Source organism: Syngnathus floridae, chromosome 19 (assembly GCF_059516105.1).
Source record: "Syngnathus floridae isolate MCC-2025c chromosome 19, RoL_Sflo_1.0, whole genome shotgun sequence".
NCBI lineage: Eukaryota > Metazoa > Chordata > Actinopteri > Syngnathiformes > Syngnathidae > Syngnathus > Syngnathus floridae.
Window position 1 is genome coordinate 7,489,744 of NC_142431.1, and position 13,687 is coordinate 7,503,430.

General features: G+C 46.7%; 1 protein-coding gene across 4 annotated transcripts in view; it reads right to left on the reverse strand.

Annotated features, from left to right (window-relative positions):
- Positions 1 to 13,687, reverse strand: part of adgb (androglobin) — a 28,528-nt gene that overhangs the window by 13,090 nt on the left and 1,751 nt on the right. For all 4 annotated transcript variants that reach the window (XR_015854444.1, XM_088362358.1, XM_088362357.1 and 1 more), the window contains exons 6-16: positions 13,422 to 13,601; positions 12,755 to 12,921; positions 8,419 to 8,505; positions 8,210 to 8,346; positions 7,577 to 7,653; positions 7,114 to 7,291; positions 6,795 to 6,888; positions 6,442 to 6,592; positions 3,996 to 4,041; positions 526 to 613; positions 398 to 461 (exon numbers count right to left, since the gene is read on the reverse strand). Coding sequence is in view for 3 of the 4 variants with exons in the window: in XM_088362358.1 (XP_088218484.1) it covers positions 398 to 461; positions 526 to 613; positions 3,996 to 4,041; positions 6,442 to 6,592; positions 6,795 to 6,888; positions 7,114 to 7,291; positions 7,577 to 7,653; positions 8,210 to 8,346; positions 8,419 to 8,505; positions 12,755 to 12,921; positions 13,422 to 13,601 (1,269 nt within the window). In the remaining variant the exon portion in view is untranslated. The remainder of the gene's footprint in view (positions 1 to 397; positions 462 to 525; positions 614 to 3,995; positions 4,042 to 6,441; positions 6,593 to 6,794; positions 6,889 to 7,113; positions 7,292 to 7,576; positions 7,654 to 8,209; positions 8,347 to 8,418; positions 8,506 to 12,754; positions 12,922 to 13,421; positions 13,602 to 13,687) is intronic.

Genomic DNA, 13,687 nt, shown 5'->3' on the forward strand with positions numbered 1-13,687 from the left:
CGAGATAGACAAGACAAAGCAAAAAAAAAAAAATACCAGGAGAACAGAAGAGCAGCAACAACGGTGATAAAGGAGACGACAAGGGAGGCGGGAGACGTGGACGTGTTTGGAATGACAAGCAGAATCGTCCCTATCCGAGCTGATATGCAAACGCTCGTCCACAGCCAAACATCTTGAGGGTGTACAAATAACTAAGGCAATCGAGGACAAGCTTCAATATTAGCTTTCATTGCGTGGCCTGAGGGTTCTAAAAGTTTACACTGCCAATTTGCCATGAAACGTTTTAATCAAAATCCTCCATCCTCGTCCCACAAATAAAAACATAGACAACCAATTATCCACAGGCGTGAATAATTGGTTGGATGGATCATAATCCGCCACTCAAAAAGGTTTGTACCTTAAGAAGAGACTTCTGGGCATGGTGTGGGTACATTTCGGGGTTGTGGAACACCAACAAGCGACTAGAAGGGGGGAAAAAAAATCTCAAAAATCCCATTAAAAGGTTTTAGAATGAATGTGTGTTACCAGAAACATTTCGGAAAATCCTCCAATTCCACCCAGGCCTCTGGTAGGATGGGTTTGACGACAGGCTGTTTTACTACACTCGGCGGTTCTGAAAAGTGATTAAATCCAATTTTATTTACATAGTATTCATTTCTTATTGGCAAGAAAAATGTTTATGCCTCCGTTTCTTTTCCAAGATGACACCCAGTTAGTAGAGAAACTATTTGCAACAATTTACAGCATCCTTGCACAGGAACAGGATTTTAATGTCACGTAGCCTGTGAAGACTCAGACAGCACAACACTTTCCCCCAAGCCAGTTATCATCAAACCGCTATCTTAAACGGACTGAGCGGAATTGGCCCGACTCCCACGTAATGGCGTCCTTACTCCCACTCGCCCACTTAAGATTTTACTCAAGGCATCTGGAGTTCGAGTCCTTCAGACATAGGCGCACACCCAATCCAGTGAGCGCCGCGCACATACAACACAAGGGCAACACAGTCGCTGACGCTTGAGGAACGGTCGCCCGTTCAGGTGTTACTTAGCAACTGAACGAGGGCAGAGGGAAAAACTGCCCAGCTGTCTAAAGGCACTGTCTTCTTGTAAGTGTCTCGGCCGACTGAAGGAGGCGTGCAGAGGAAGATGGACGCAGCGAAAAGTGGGCGAGTTGAAAACTTTGTTAGCTTTCCAAGAGATGACGCAGAGCCAGGAAACTCTCTGTACCTTTTTTTTTTTTTTTTTAAATTAAAACAACATTTACCTGGAAACTTTATTTACTGTAGGAAATGTAGAGAGCTGTTTGTGCATTAATTTGCCTGAAATTAAAGTGTGATCGCTACTGCCACCTACTGTTGCGGATGTGCAATTAGACTCGTACTACTAAAAATAAAAAAATGAAAAATAAAATTAATACAATAAAAAGTGTTCTTGTGTTTTTTTTTTATTATTGCTGTGGCCGTAAGGTCGTTGGTGCCTGTCGTGGCGGCAATCCCCGAACCCGCTGGTGGACACCGGCGGTAAGGGATGCCGTCAAGCTGAAGAAGGAGTCCTATCGGGCCGTTTTGGCCTGCGGGACTCCGGAGGCAGCTGACAGGTACCGGATGGCCAAGCGGAACGCGGCTTCGGCGGTTGCTGAGGCAAAAACCCGGGCGTGGGAGGAGTTCGGTGAGGCCATGGAGAATGACTTTCGGACGGCTTCGAGGAAATTCTGGTCCACCATCCGGCGTCTCAGGAGGGGGAAGCAGTGCAACGTCAACACTGTTTACAGTGGGGATGGCGTGCTGTTGACCTCGACTCGGGACGTCGTGAGTCGGTGGGGAGAGTACTTCGAAGACCTCCTCAATTCCACCTACACGCCTTCCATTGAGGAAGCAGGGCCTGGAGACTCTGAGGCGGATTCTCCAATCTCTGGGGTCGAAGTCACTGAGGTAGTCAAAAAACTCCTCGGTGGCAAGGCCCCGGGGGTGGATGAGATCCGCCCGGAGTTCTTAAAGGCTCTGGATGTTGTGGGGCTGTCATGGCTGACACGTCTCTACAACGTTGCGTGGACATCGGGGACAGTGCCTCTGGATTGGCAGACTGGGGTGGTGGTTCCCCTCTTTAAGAAGGGGGACCGGAGGGTGTGTTCCAATTACAGGGGAATCACACTCCTCAGCCTCCCTGGTAAGGTCTATTCAGGGGTGCTGGAGAGGAGGGTCCGTCGGGAGGTCGAACCTCGGATTCAGGAGGAGCAGTGTGGCTTTCGTCCTGGCCGTGGAACAGTGGACCAGCTCTACACCCTCGGCAGGATCCTCGAGGGTGCATGGGAGTTCGCCCAACCAGTCCACATGTGTTTTGTGGACTTGGAGAAGGCGTTCGACCGTGTCCCTCGGGAGGTTCTGTGGAGGGTGCTTCGCGAGTACGGGGTGCCGAGCCAACTGATAAGGGCGGTTCGGTCCCTGTATCACCGATGCCAGAGTCTGGTCCGCATTTCCGGCAGTAAGACGGATTCGTTCCCAGTGAGGGTTGGACTCCGCCAAGGCTGCCCTTTGTCACCGATTCTGTTCATAATTTTTATGGACAGAATTTCTAGGCGCAGCCGAGGCATTGAGGGGGTCCGGTTTGGGGACCTCAGCATCGCGTCTCTGCTTTTTGCAGATGACGTGGTGCTGTTGGCTTCTTCAGGCCGTGATCTCCAGCTCTCGCTGGAACAATTCGCAGCCGAGTGTGAAGCCGTCGGGATGAGGGTCAGCTCCTCCAAATCCGAGTCCATGGTCCTCGATCGGAAAAGGGTGGAATGCCCTCTCCGGATCGGGGATGAGATCCTGCCCCAAGTGGAGGAGTTCAAGTATCTTGGAGTCTTGTTCACGAGTGAGGGGAGGATGGAGCGTGAGATCGACAGGCGGATCGGTGCAGCGTCGGCAGTAATGCGGACCCTGTACCGGTCCGTTGTGGTGAAGAGAGAGCTGAGCCAAAAGGCAAAGCTCTCAATTTACCGGTCGATTTACGCTCCTACCCTCACCTATGGTCACGAGCTATGGGTCGTGACCGAAAGAACGAGATCTCGGATACAAGCGGCCGAAATGAGTTTTCTCCGCAGGATGTCCGGGCTCTCCCTTAGAGATAGGGTGAGAAGCTCGGTCATCCGGGAGAGACTCGGAGTAGAGTCGCTACTCCTCCACGTTGAGAGGAGCCAGATGAGGTGCCTCGGGCATCTTATCAGGATGCCTCCTGGACGCCTCCCTGGGGAGGTGTTCCGGGCATGTCCCACCGGTAGGAGACCCCGGGGACGACCCAGGACGCGCTGGAGAGACTATGTCTCTCAGCTGGCCTGGGAACGCCTTGGGATCCCCCGGGATGAGCTGGATGAAGTGGCTGGGGAGAGGGAAGTCTGGGAGTCCCTCCTAAAGCTGCTGCCCCCGCGACCCGACCCCGGATAAGCGGAAGAAGATGGATGGATGGATGGATATTGCTCAAGTAATAAATTAGTTATGATGGCCAGAGTTGACATTGTGTTAAATCAGGGCTGTGGACTCGGACTCGGGGACTCGGTCGGTCTCGGTCATTTTTGCCGGACTCGGACTCGGTGCTGATTTTGACCGAGTCCACCGAGTCCGACAATAAAAAAAAAATACGTTCAATTTTATTTTCATCATGCTGCTGAGAATGCGCGTAGGAATACTGTCCACAGCCCTGCTTACAATCAATGCGGCCACGTTGAGTTGCACTTAGGCTAATGTTTACATTATGTACCAATGTCAAGGATGATTATGTCACCCAGCTTATATCATTATTTTGATTTTGATCTAAATTAGCCTTGAATAAAGACTAAGCAGTCACACGAATTAACAGAAAAAATGGACAGCCGGACTCTGACTCGAACTCGGACTCGGACACTGACTCGGACTCGGTGGTCAAGAGGCCGGACTCGGACTCGGTGCAAAAATCCGACCGAGTCCACAGCCCTGGTGTTAATCATTCTCTTTTAAATTGCAAAGTGGCAGCGTTTACCAATGGACACGGCATCGTCGTCCTTCTTCTTGTCCTCGGCGGGAACCTGAAGGGACACATAGAGAGAGAGAAAGAGAAAAGGAGTGAGCAGTTGAGTTGTAAAAAAGCATGGAGGAGCGCAGCCCGGAGACGCGTCGTGCCACAGACATCTCTGGTGACTCGGTGACAGCTGTGGCGGTGCGCCGTCCCCGATGATCACCGCGGGACAGCAGACGGGCTTTAATGTGACAAGGGCTGCTCCTCCCTTGCTGCTGCGCCACAACACCACTAGGGGAATAGCGTTGCTAATTTACTCTGACTGTCACTAACAGATGAAGAGTTATTATGTTGTTGTTTAGCATGTTAATTACATCCGGTTGGGGGGGAGGGGGGGGGCTTACTGAACTACTCCGATTTCATGTTCATTTGCTTGACAATTGATTCAATTTTCCTAATGAGTCATTAGCAAATTCCATCATATTGTGTCTCAGCGGGCAGACGGTGTCGCATCACAATAAAAAGAACTTTGACAAGAAAGTGACCATTTTTTTTGTCTAATGCCACTCACAGTTTGTTCATTGTAAAAGTAAACATAAAACAAAGACGATTACAAGTAGTATATTTAAAACAACCAAACAATGTTGCCTTGAGAATTGGCAAGCTTGGGAAACACCATTAACAAGAACATTTAACTAATGGCTATTTAAATACAAACGGTGGAGCAACTCATGTAGATGACATAATTCTCAAATGCATACATTATTTATGAAAAATATTTCTAAAAAAAAAAAATCTCTATAAAAAATAACGGACAGTTATTTACAGCGGAAGTAGAACTAGTTTGATTACTGCCTCTTGGTGGCCAAGACAGGCACTCATGAGGTATAAACATTCATTTCATTCTATTTAGTCATTGAGGAAAGCAATGTGTCAAAAAAAAAAAAAAACTTAACATAGGAGGAGGAGCTCTTGACGAAAACTTCCTTGGCAACAAAAAGCGGAAAGCTCACATGTGAGTCACCGCTTATTTGCCTAATTTGCCTAAGTGTGTGTGTATGTGTGTGGACAGAAAATGAGCCTTGTGATTAAGAGGCACACTCTCCCAAACATGCTTCGATGCAAAAGTCAGCAAGTATGAAATGAAAGCAGAATGTTGGTCAATACAGACCGCTTGTCTTACATGACAGAGCTCACATGAAAGACTCCTGAGGGTTATTTTTTTTTTTTTTAATCTGCTGCCTTCTGATTAGAAAGCTATTTTTTGTGACCAAATCACCATCCTGGACCAAAAACTGGGAGAGAGACTATCTCTATAATCCCAGACTTCCTGGTGCTTTATTTGACAAAGCCAGCAGAGTTAAGTCTCTTCTCCCCGAGTGACTTTCTTGATAAGTTATAGTTCTCTCCACTGATGTTTTCCGATTCTTGAATGAAATAGTAAAGCAAAGTAAAAACTTTACCTATTTGGATTGGACCTCCAAGTAAACAAAATAGCGCGGAAAACCTTCGGTGATTAACCGCATTCCGAGAATAGTCGAGGTTAAGGCGGCGTGCTTGCTTGCATAAGGGGCCTAATTCTTGAAAGCACATTAAACATAGACCGAAAGAACCATTGGGTGGTGTTCAGGGGGGGTATTAGCAACGTCATGTGACACCACCATCTTTTTCTGTTTTTAATCCTGACAAGGGGGGGTGGGTCCTCAGCACAGATGTTGAATTTTTGGCGAGAGTTAACAGAACCAGGAGGGTGGGGGGGTCAAAGAGGCAAAAAACACCTTCTCACATCACCGACAACGGATGCATGATCCGTCACGTGCGCACACACACACACTGAACGACAGCTTGTGCCCATGTGTAGCCCTGGTGTAACCTCGCTATAACTGGTCCCAGTTACACAAGAGGGCGATTCATCTCGGCTATTCCTCTGTAGGCTGAGAGTGATAGGTAATAATAAGCCCCCCTCCTTCCCAGGAGAGATAGACACTGAAGGCTCACCCTCTAATTGCACTGCTTTTCCTTTTTTTCCCCCTTTCCATCTGCACGATACGTAATTCCACATCTCGATTTCCTACTCGGCGGCTTCTCCCTATTTTTCATTCGCTTTGCTTTTCATTAGCCGTAGCGCTGCCTTTGTGATTCCCACGCTCTCTTTATTGTGGTGTTACCGCCCGCCTCGGTCTCCCGTCTATTGCTGGCTCCGTCTTTGGTGCAGATGTGCCCCTCGGTCACTTGTGCCCTGGCTGGGGGGGACGACAGAAGTGACTTTGAGACCGGGTGATGGCTGTCTTGTTGGCACTGACACAGAACGCCTACGTGATGAGCTGTGCGTGGAAGCGAGGGCAAGAACTGACTTGTGAGGCCTCAAAATGATACAATTTAAAAAATTGCTATAGTCGAAACTGCCGATACCCCGCCGTTGATATTCAAGGCATAAAAAATAAATAAAAAATGGCGCAATCACAAGTACCTCCACCTCCTCGACGAGGATTTCACTGTTAACCTCGTTTTCGGGCGTGTAGGGGTTGACGGGCTCGCGGCCTTCGTTCTCCGCTCCCTCGGGGATGGACTCCAGAGGGGGCGTGTAGGGCTCCTTCTTTGGGACGCTCCATTTGTCAGCCCTGACATAACAATCGCGTATCATGAGAGTGTACATCGTGCGGCAAGCGCATCATACGCCGAGACGTTTGCGGGAATGGACTGTGTCGTCTACTGATGAGCCACGCGTCACATCTTTGTCTACAACGCTGGTGAAATGTATAAGATGGCAGATATGATTCATCCTTTGAAAATATGTCAGAGCACACACACACATGCACGCACCATTCAGCGGAGAGGCTCGGAGGGCTCTTGACACGCTGCTCAATGAAGGGGCTGGCGATGCCGATGAACTCTTCAGGTTTGGACAAAGGAATGACTGTGATAAGGGGGGAACACAAAACAGACAGAACGCCCACTCTTTATCTCGTTTCAGACAAGCGAGCCACTCATCTCACTAGTGAAATATTGTGGCTATCTTCCAACGCCGTATAACCTCTCATGCTGATTTAGAATTTGCTTTGCTCTCCGCTCGTATTTATCCGTGACCTATGCCCCCCTCACAGAATTTCACAAAATGGTATTCTCGTTCTCTTCTGCTTACTTTTCGGCTCATCGGTGATAACGGGCTTCTCGGGTTTCTTGCGGACCAGTTTCCACCGTGGCTCAGGCGGAGGCTGGTGCGGTAAGTCCAACGGGCACGTTCGGGTTTGGGTCAACAGAACCACGTGGCTGTGGCGCAAACACAGGTTGTAGCGACGGAGAGCCTCAGAGGAATCGGCCTGCGAGTTGGAATTTTACAACAGTCAGCTTTACAGGGAAAAAAAAAAAAAATATATATATATATATATATGAAAAATAAAATACATTTTACAACAATCAGCTTTACAGCTGAAAAAAAGAATATGAAAAATCAAAATCAAATAAATAATAATAAATAATAATGAACTAAATAAAAATACAATGAATGTTGAATGTTAAGTTGAATTTTTATATTTAATTTTTATTAAGTGTCATTTCAAGCAGGTCATACTCATTCACAGCAACTAACCCGGCACAATACGCACCAGTTTTGTGTACACAAAGGGATCATCGTGTAGCTGATTGGGATAGAAGCTGGCACAAACCACCGATTTGGTCTGGTCTGAGAAACATCAACGATAGTAAATTCAGAGTGTCATTTAAAAAAAAAAAAATTTCATTTCTTAAATCAAGTTAATCTTGATCGGCCACTCGATTCGAACGGTGTCGAGGTTATCTACAATCGGACCATCCCAAAGTGTATTCCAAGATAAGAACTCGCTCGGGGACATAGGTTGTCCATTTAACAGGACCATATAGAGCCATGATGGGAGTGCTTCTGTGTTGCAATTTATAGAAATTTAATATGGATTGGATACTACGAAAGGAGCAGCTGCCCTTTTACAATAAAACAGGTAGCTAGGATGAAATTATACAAGCCATATAATATAATAAAATTATATTGAGACAATTATCTTGTTATCTTGACGTCGCCATTATGCGACAAGCTCTTTGCCTGACCGCTGCTCCCTCTGCTGCTTTATTTATAGTTCGCCGCGCAAGGACGAGCCCACCTCTCGCGCTCCATAATACATGAGTTGAGGAAAACAGAAAGCCGTCTCATCAGCAAAGCCACGCCCAAAGGTGGCATATGTCGAATTCTACGTTTGTGAGCTGACCTTTGTCCACGTCGTGATGGCTCCTGTGTTCAGAGCTCCTCCTCTGGTGCTTCTTCTGATGCGCTTTCAAGCATTTGTGCACAAATGCCGGGATGTTGCCTTGCAAGAAATCCCACGTTTTTCTTCGGCACACATAGCTGGGAGGAGGTTGGAGAATCATATTTATTGCAAATTCGTAAGATTAACGTTGAAACGTGAGACTTACTTACTTTATTGGACTGATTTCCGGGATCCAGCCGGTAAGGTGGTGGATGAAGTTGAACTCGCCTATCTCGTCGGAGAGCTGTGACATTTTACTGAGAGGGGAAAAACAAGTACTATAATTTCCGGTGTATAAGCCGCGACTTTTTCCAAAATTTTGAACCCTGCGGCTTATAGTCAGGTGCGGCTTATATAAGATTTTTTTCGGGATTTTTGTGATGACTTGATCACTTTTACTCTTAACACTATTATATACAGTAAAAGCTACAAAACAAACTGAGAAATAACTCATTTTCAAATCAGACGAGTAAAAACTGGTCAAATATTTAAAAAAAAAGATATTAAAAGTGAAGACAATTTGCAATTCTAGTAATGACACACGAATTTGATGCACAATTTGTCTTCGTGGGCCACATAGAATGATGTGGCGGGCCGTATCTGGCCCCCGGGCCTTGAGTTTGACACCAGTGCTCTAAACCCTTTCTCTTACTCTGCCATGTGACTCAGAGATTACACAAAGCAGTGGCGCTGTTTGGACCATTTGCATTGTATTAAAACCCAATCAGTCAGCATTCAAATTCAATTCTTCTGACATTTTGCTCACCAAAAACAAGTTGTAATGAATGTGAACTTTTAATGCATTTTATTCAGAAGGTTACTTTGAACCCTGAGGCTTAAATGACGGCACGGCGTACTTATGGATTTTTACGGCCTCCGGCCTCCAGGGGGCTCACTAGCAGGAAGCAAGAGCGAGACAGGCGAAGAAGAGATAATGCGCCGAAGAAGACGTGCTAGTTTGCGTTTACAACATTTCGCGCATCACGCAGAACGCGGTCAAGACGGACATTACTGAAAGGAAGCTTTTATACACAAACCGTCATTATGGGGGACAAAACCGTCATTATAGGGGACAAAAGAAATGCATATGATGCCGCTTTTAAGCTAAAGGCAGTCGATGTTGATGACATTGTGTTGCGGCACCCTTTTCTTTATTTCGTGGTCCCGTCTACGTGTCGCTCGCTAGTTTAATGTTATTTAGCGCTTTGTGCATGAATAAGATTAGCATGAACAGACCCTAATCATGGAAAATGCTAGAAGAAATGGATAAAAACGACGACGAAAGAGATACTGAGAAAGTGTGTGGCGAAGGATATCTAACGCTATTCCAATCGGAAATTGAGGAGGAAGACTTCGACGGTTTCAGTGCACAGGAGGAAGATGAAGACGATGAAGCTCTTTTTTTTACTTTTACTTTAACTAGCCCTGTGAGTGCTGTGCTACCGTGTTGCTGCTGTGTTACCGCCGCGTCTCAGTGACTTTTACCGATACGTTTTATTTAATCAAACCCTATTAGTGCTGTGTTACTTCCGTGTGCGTCACAGGCACTGTTGGGATAGAAATGTTAAGGTATGTTATTAAAACTTTAAAAAAGCTTTCTTTGTCCAGTATTTCTTTGTTAATAACTCGCGTGCACACTTCCGTGTTGCTGCGGTACTACTGCTGCGTCACAGGCAATGTTTAGAAAGACATGTTAAAGCATGTTATTCAAACTTCATAAAGGCTTTCTGTGTACTGTCTTTCTTTGTAAAAAAACTCGTGCGCATGTGTGGCTTATAGTCCGGTGCGGCTTATGTAAGAAAAAAACTAAAATATCCCCAAATTTTAGCTGGTGCAGCTTATACACCGGTGCGGCTTATACACCGGAAATTACGGTATGCATTCAAAAATATGATAACATTACAATCCAAATAAATTATAACGCTTGGCATCTATGAAGATTTTGAGAACATTCAAGCACTCAGTTTATGACAGTGTTTCCGTGGAAACAGATGGCCCCGATAAACTCTAATTGGCCCACATGGGAATTGTTGTGTCTCAGGGATGATTACAGCAAATGAAAAAAAACACTGAAAAGTAGCCGGGGTCTGGGGGCCGCATGCCCAACTGGGGGGGCCAAAGCCCCCCCCCCCCCACTTGCTGCAGGGGGCCAGGGGCCGCAGGCCCCCCCCAATGGGGTCCGCAGTGGGCCAGGGGCCACAGTAGAGATATCTGGATCGGATATCGGCCCTGATATCAACAAAATAAATGGATCGGGTATCGGAAAATGCAGCCGATCTGTGAGCCGATCCTTTCCTTAATCCTTTCCTATTGGGACGTGGGCTACGTCATACGTCAGCAGCACGTGTGCCGCATGCCACGAGAGTTTTCGAAACAAACGCAAACATGGAGCGAACGAAAGAGTCAGCTGTGTGGAGATACTTTAAAATGAACACGCCAACTAGCTCGACGGCAGTTTGTAATGTCTGCAAAGCTAATGTTGCCAGGGGTGGCGGTAGTATTGCCAGTTATAGTACTACCAATGTAATTAAGCATCTCCAGAAACACCACGCAACCGAGCACCGGGAGTTCCAGCAGTTGAGCAGATCAAAGGGAGCGGGAGGTGGACCTACACAGCAGTTAACGTTAGCAGATGCGCTGCAAAGACGGGAGAAATTCCCAGGCAATAGCTCAAAAGCTATGAGAATTACTGAAACAGTGCTGGAATTCATGGTTTTGGATGGACAACCGATGAGTGTTGTTGAAAACGAGGGCTTCCGACGTTTACTTGAGCACCTGGAGCCACGGTACAATTTGCCATCGCGCAAGTATTTTTGTCACAAATAAATAGTTCATTGCATTAATCTGCTTTATCTTGTTACATTTTGTCTTAGGAAATAACTGTGTAGTCATGCCTGATGCCATTGCCTTTAGTCTTTTCTGTTCCACATGTAGAGGTATGTAGCTTGTTAAGTCAACCATAATATCGGATCGGTATCGGGTATCGACCGATACGCAAAGCCACGGCGTCGGTATCGGTATCGAAACTGAAAAAGTTGGATTGGTGCATCTCTAGGCCACAGGCCCCCATTGGGGGCTGCAGGGGTCACAGGCCCCTATTGGGGGCTGCAGGGCCCACAGGCCCCCATTGGGGGCCGCAGGGGGCCAGGGGCAACGCCCCGGAGGGGGCTCAGGGGGATAAGCTCCCTGGAAACTCCTGGATTTTGGCAGTATAGCAACCCCAAAACCATTAATTTCATCACTCAATTTCAACGGTTTTGTTAAAAAAAAAAATCCTGCTTGGTGGGCTACCAAGGTAAATATAATACAGTCAAGCCTTGGTTTTCGACCACAATCCGTTCCAGAAGGCGGTTCGAGAAGCGAATCGGTCAAATTCCGAATCTATTTTTCCCATTACAAATAATGGATTTTTTTTTTTAAATTACATTTTTTTCGTTCCAAGACTTTTTGAAGCATTTTTTCATTTGCGCATTTTTGTCCAATCGCGCAACCGCAGCGTACCGCCGAACGCACAGCCGTAGTGCGTCGCTGACCGCGCAACTGCAACGCGCTGGTGAAATTTAGAAAATATTTTTAAACTCCTGATGTATTTTTCAAAATTCAAGTGGATCTAAGTGCGCAGGGAGCTTAATTTTGTCCGATCGCGCAACTGTAGCACACCGCCGAAGGCGCAAATGTAGCTGATCGCATTATTGTGACAGAGCCATCACTGAAATTTAGAAAATATTTTTAAAGTTCTGATGTACTTTCCAAAATTTAAGTGGACCTCAGTGTGCAGGGAGCTTAATTTGGTCCGATCGCGCAACCGCAGCGCGCCGGGCGCTCACTGTCGCATTGCTTTAAGAGCGTATTTGTGTTCCGAGTTGTAAGATGACGCTGCTCTCGAGCCATGCCCATCTGAAGCAGTTCCTGATCCCGTTCGACTTGTCTATTTCCCTGGCACGATCCTCGTCTTTTTTCTCTAAAACTTTCGCCATGCTGGCTAAAGCTTTTGCTAATTAGGCAAATGAGTAGGCAAATGATGTGATGAAAGTAGCGCCAAAATGCTGCCGAAAATAAGGCAGCTGTTGTCGCAACACTGCTGCCAGCCCCCCCCCCCATTTAAAAAAAAAATTCTCAGCGGATCTACACGATTCCCGAAAATGATACTCCCGACGGAAAAAAACACAGAAATCCTCGGATCCGCGGAAGATTCTCATCCCTGGTGTCTGGTCCGCAGTCGTGGCACTGAAGGAAACAAATCCACTACAGAAGTTCATCAACTCAGCGTTAAAATACAACTTGGCCCAGGACACAAAAAATAAACTACACCACTATGATTTATGAATGCTTCAACGAGGGAGGGAGTCCTTTGTTTCCTGTCTGAGATTAAAGATTAATTCGTCGGTCAACCTTCAGTAGACAGCGGGACACGCCATCGTGCTCCATCACTGACATGCCACCAACTTGGACTCAAGGTTGAGTCAGCAAAATATACTCGAGATTTAAAAACTCAACGACACTCACTTTCTGTTGACATCTCGACTGAGCGGCCTCGTGTTATTAACTTTGACGAGCGCCTTGGCCAGCAGCATGGGCCACAGCTCCGCCCGACAGCCGGACGCTGGCAGAAGCAGATTGTGGTCTTTGTCGAAGGGCATGAAATCATCCACCGTTATCTTCCGCCAGGAACCCTGAACGCACAGAGGAACAAACAAAATAGTGAACCACAAGTGCTGATGAAAACTCTCCAGCGTCCAGGTCGTGTTTATCGAGGGCAACTGGATTCGGAGTCGGGTCTACTTGACTTCCAAATGACTTCTCCTTACTTCAGTGGCTTTTGATCCAACGCTCGCCTGATAAGAGTAGAATTGTGAAGTGTAAAAAAAAAACCAAAAAAAAAAACAATGATAGTGTGAATTAAAAAAAAAAAAAAAAAGACCATTGAAGAGGGAGATGCTCGAGGCAAGGAAACGAGCGGTTGACGAGCGAACAATAAAGCCGAGGAGGCACTGGGCGCTCGATGCCGTCGCAATAACCATCTGTTGGCGTGCTGTGGTTGACACGGCGACCGCTGTTTCGTGGCTTTTCTTGTCAATGGAGTTGATGTATCACCACGCTTTTATTGTGAATGTATCACGCAATTTTAATTGCGTCGGGGAGAACCCTTTGGCATTTGGGATCCTTTACTCACCATCCAGAAGAGTCGAACCAGGTATTTCCCGTAGCAGTTGAAGAGCGGCATGTGGCCTTTCCCCGTCTTGCACAGCGAGTAGATGTGCTCCCAAGGTTTCCAGTCGTGCTGCTCTGAAGCTTCGGGGTGGTGGAAGACTTTCCAAACGATGTAGATCTCACTGATCATCCACCTCATCAGCTTAGGGAGGGAAAGAGAGAACAATATGTCCATTTACAAACGCTGGCAGTGAGTGAGTGTTTTTCTGTTTTTTTTTAACTTGTCTC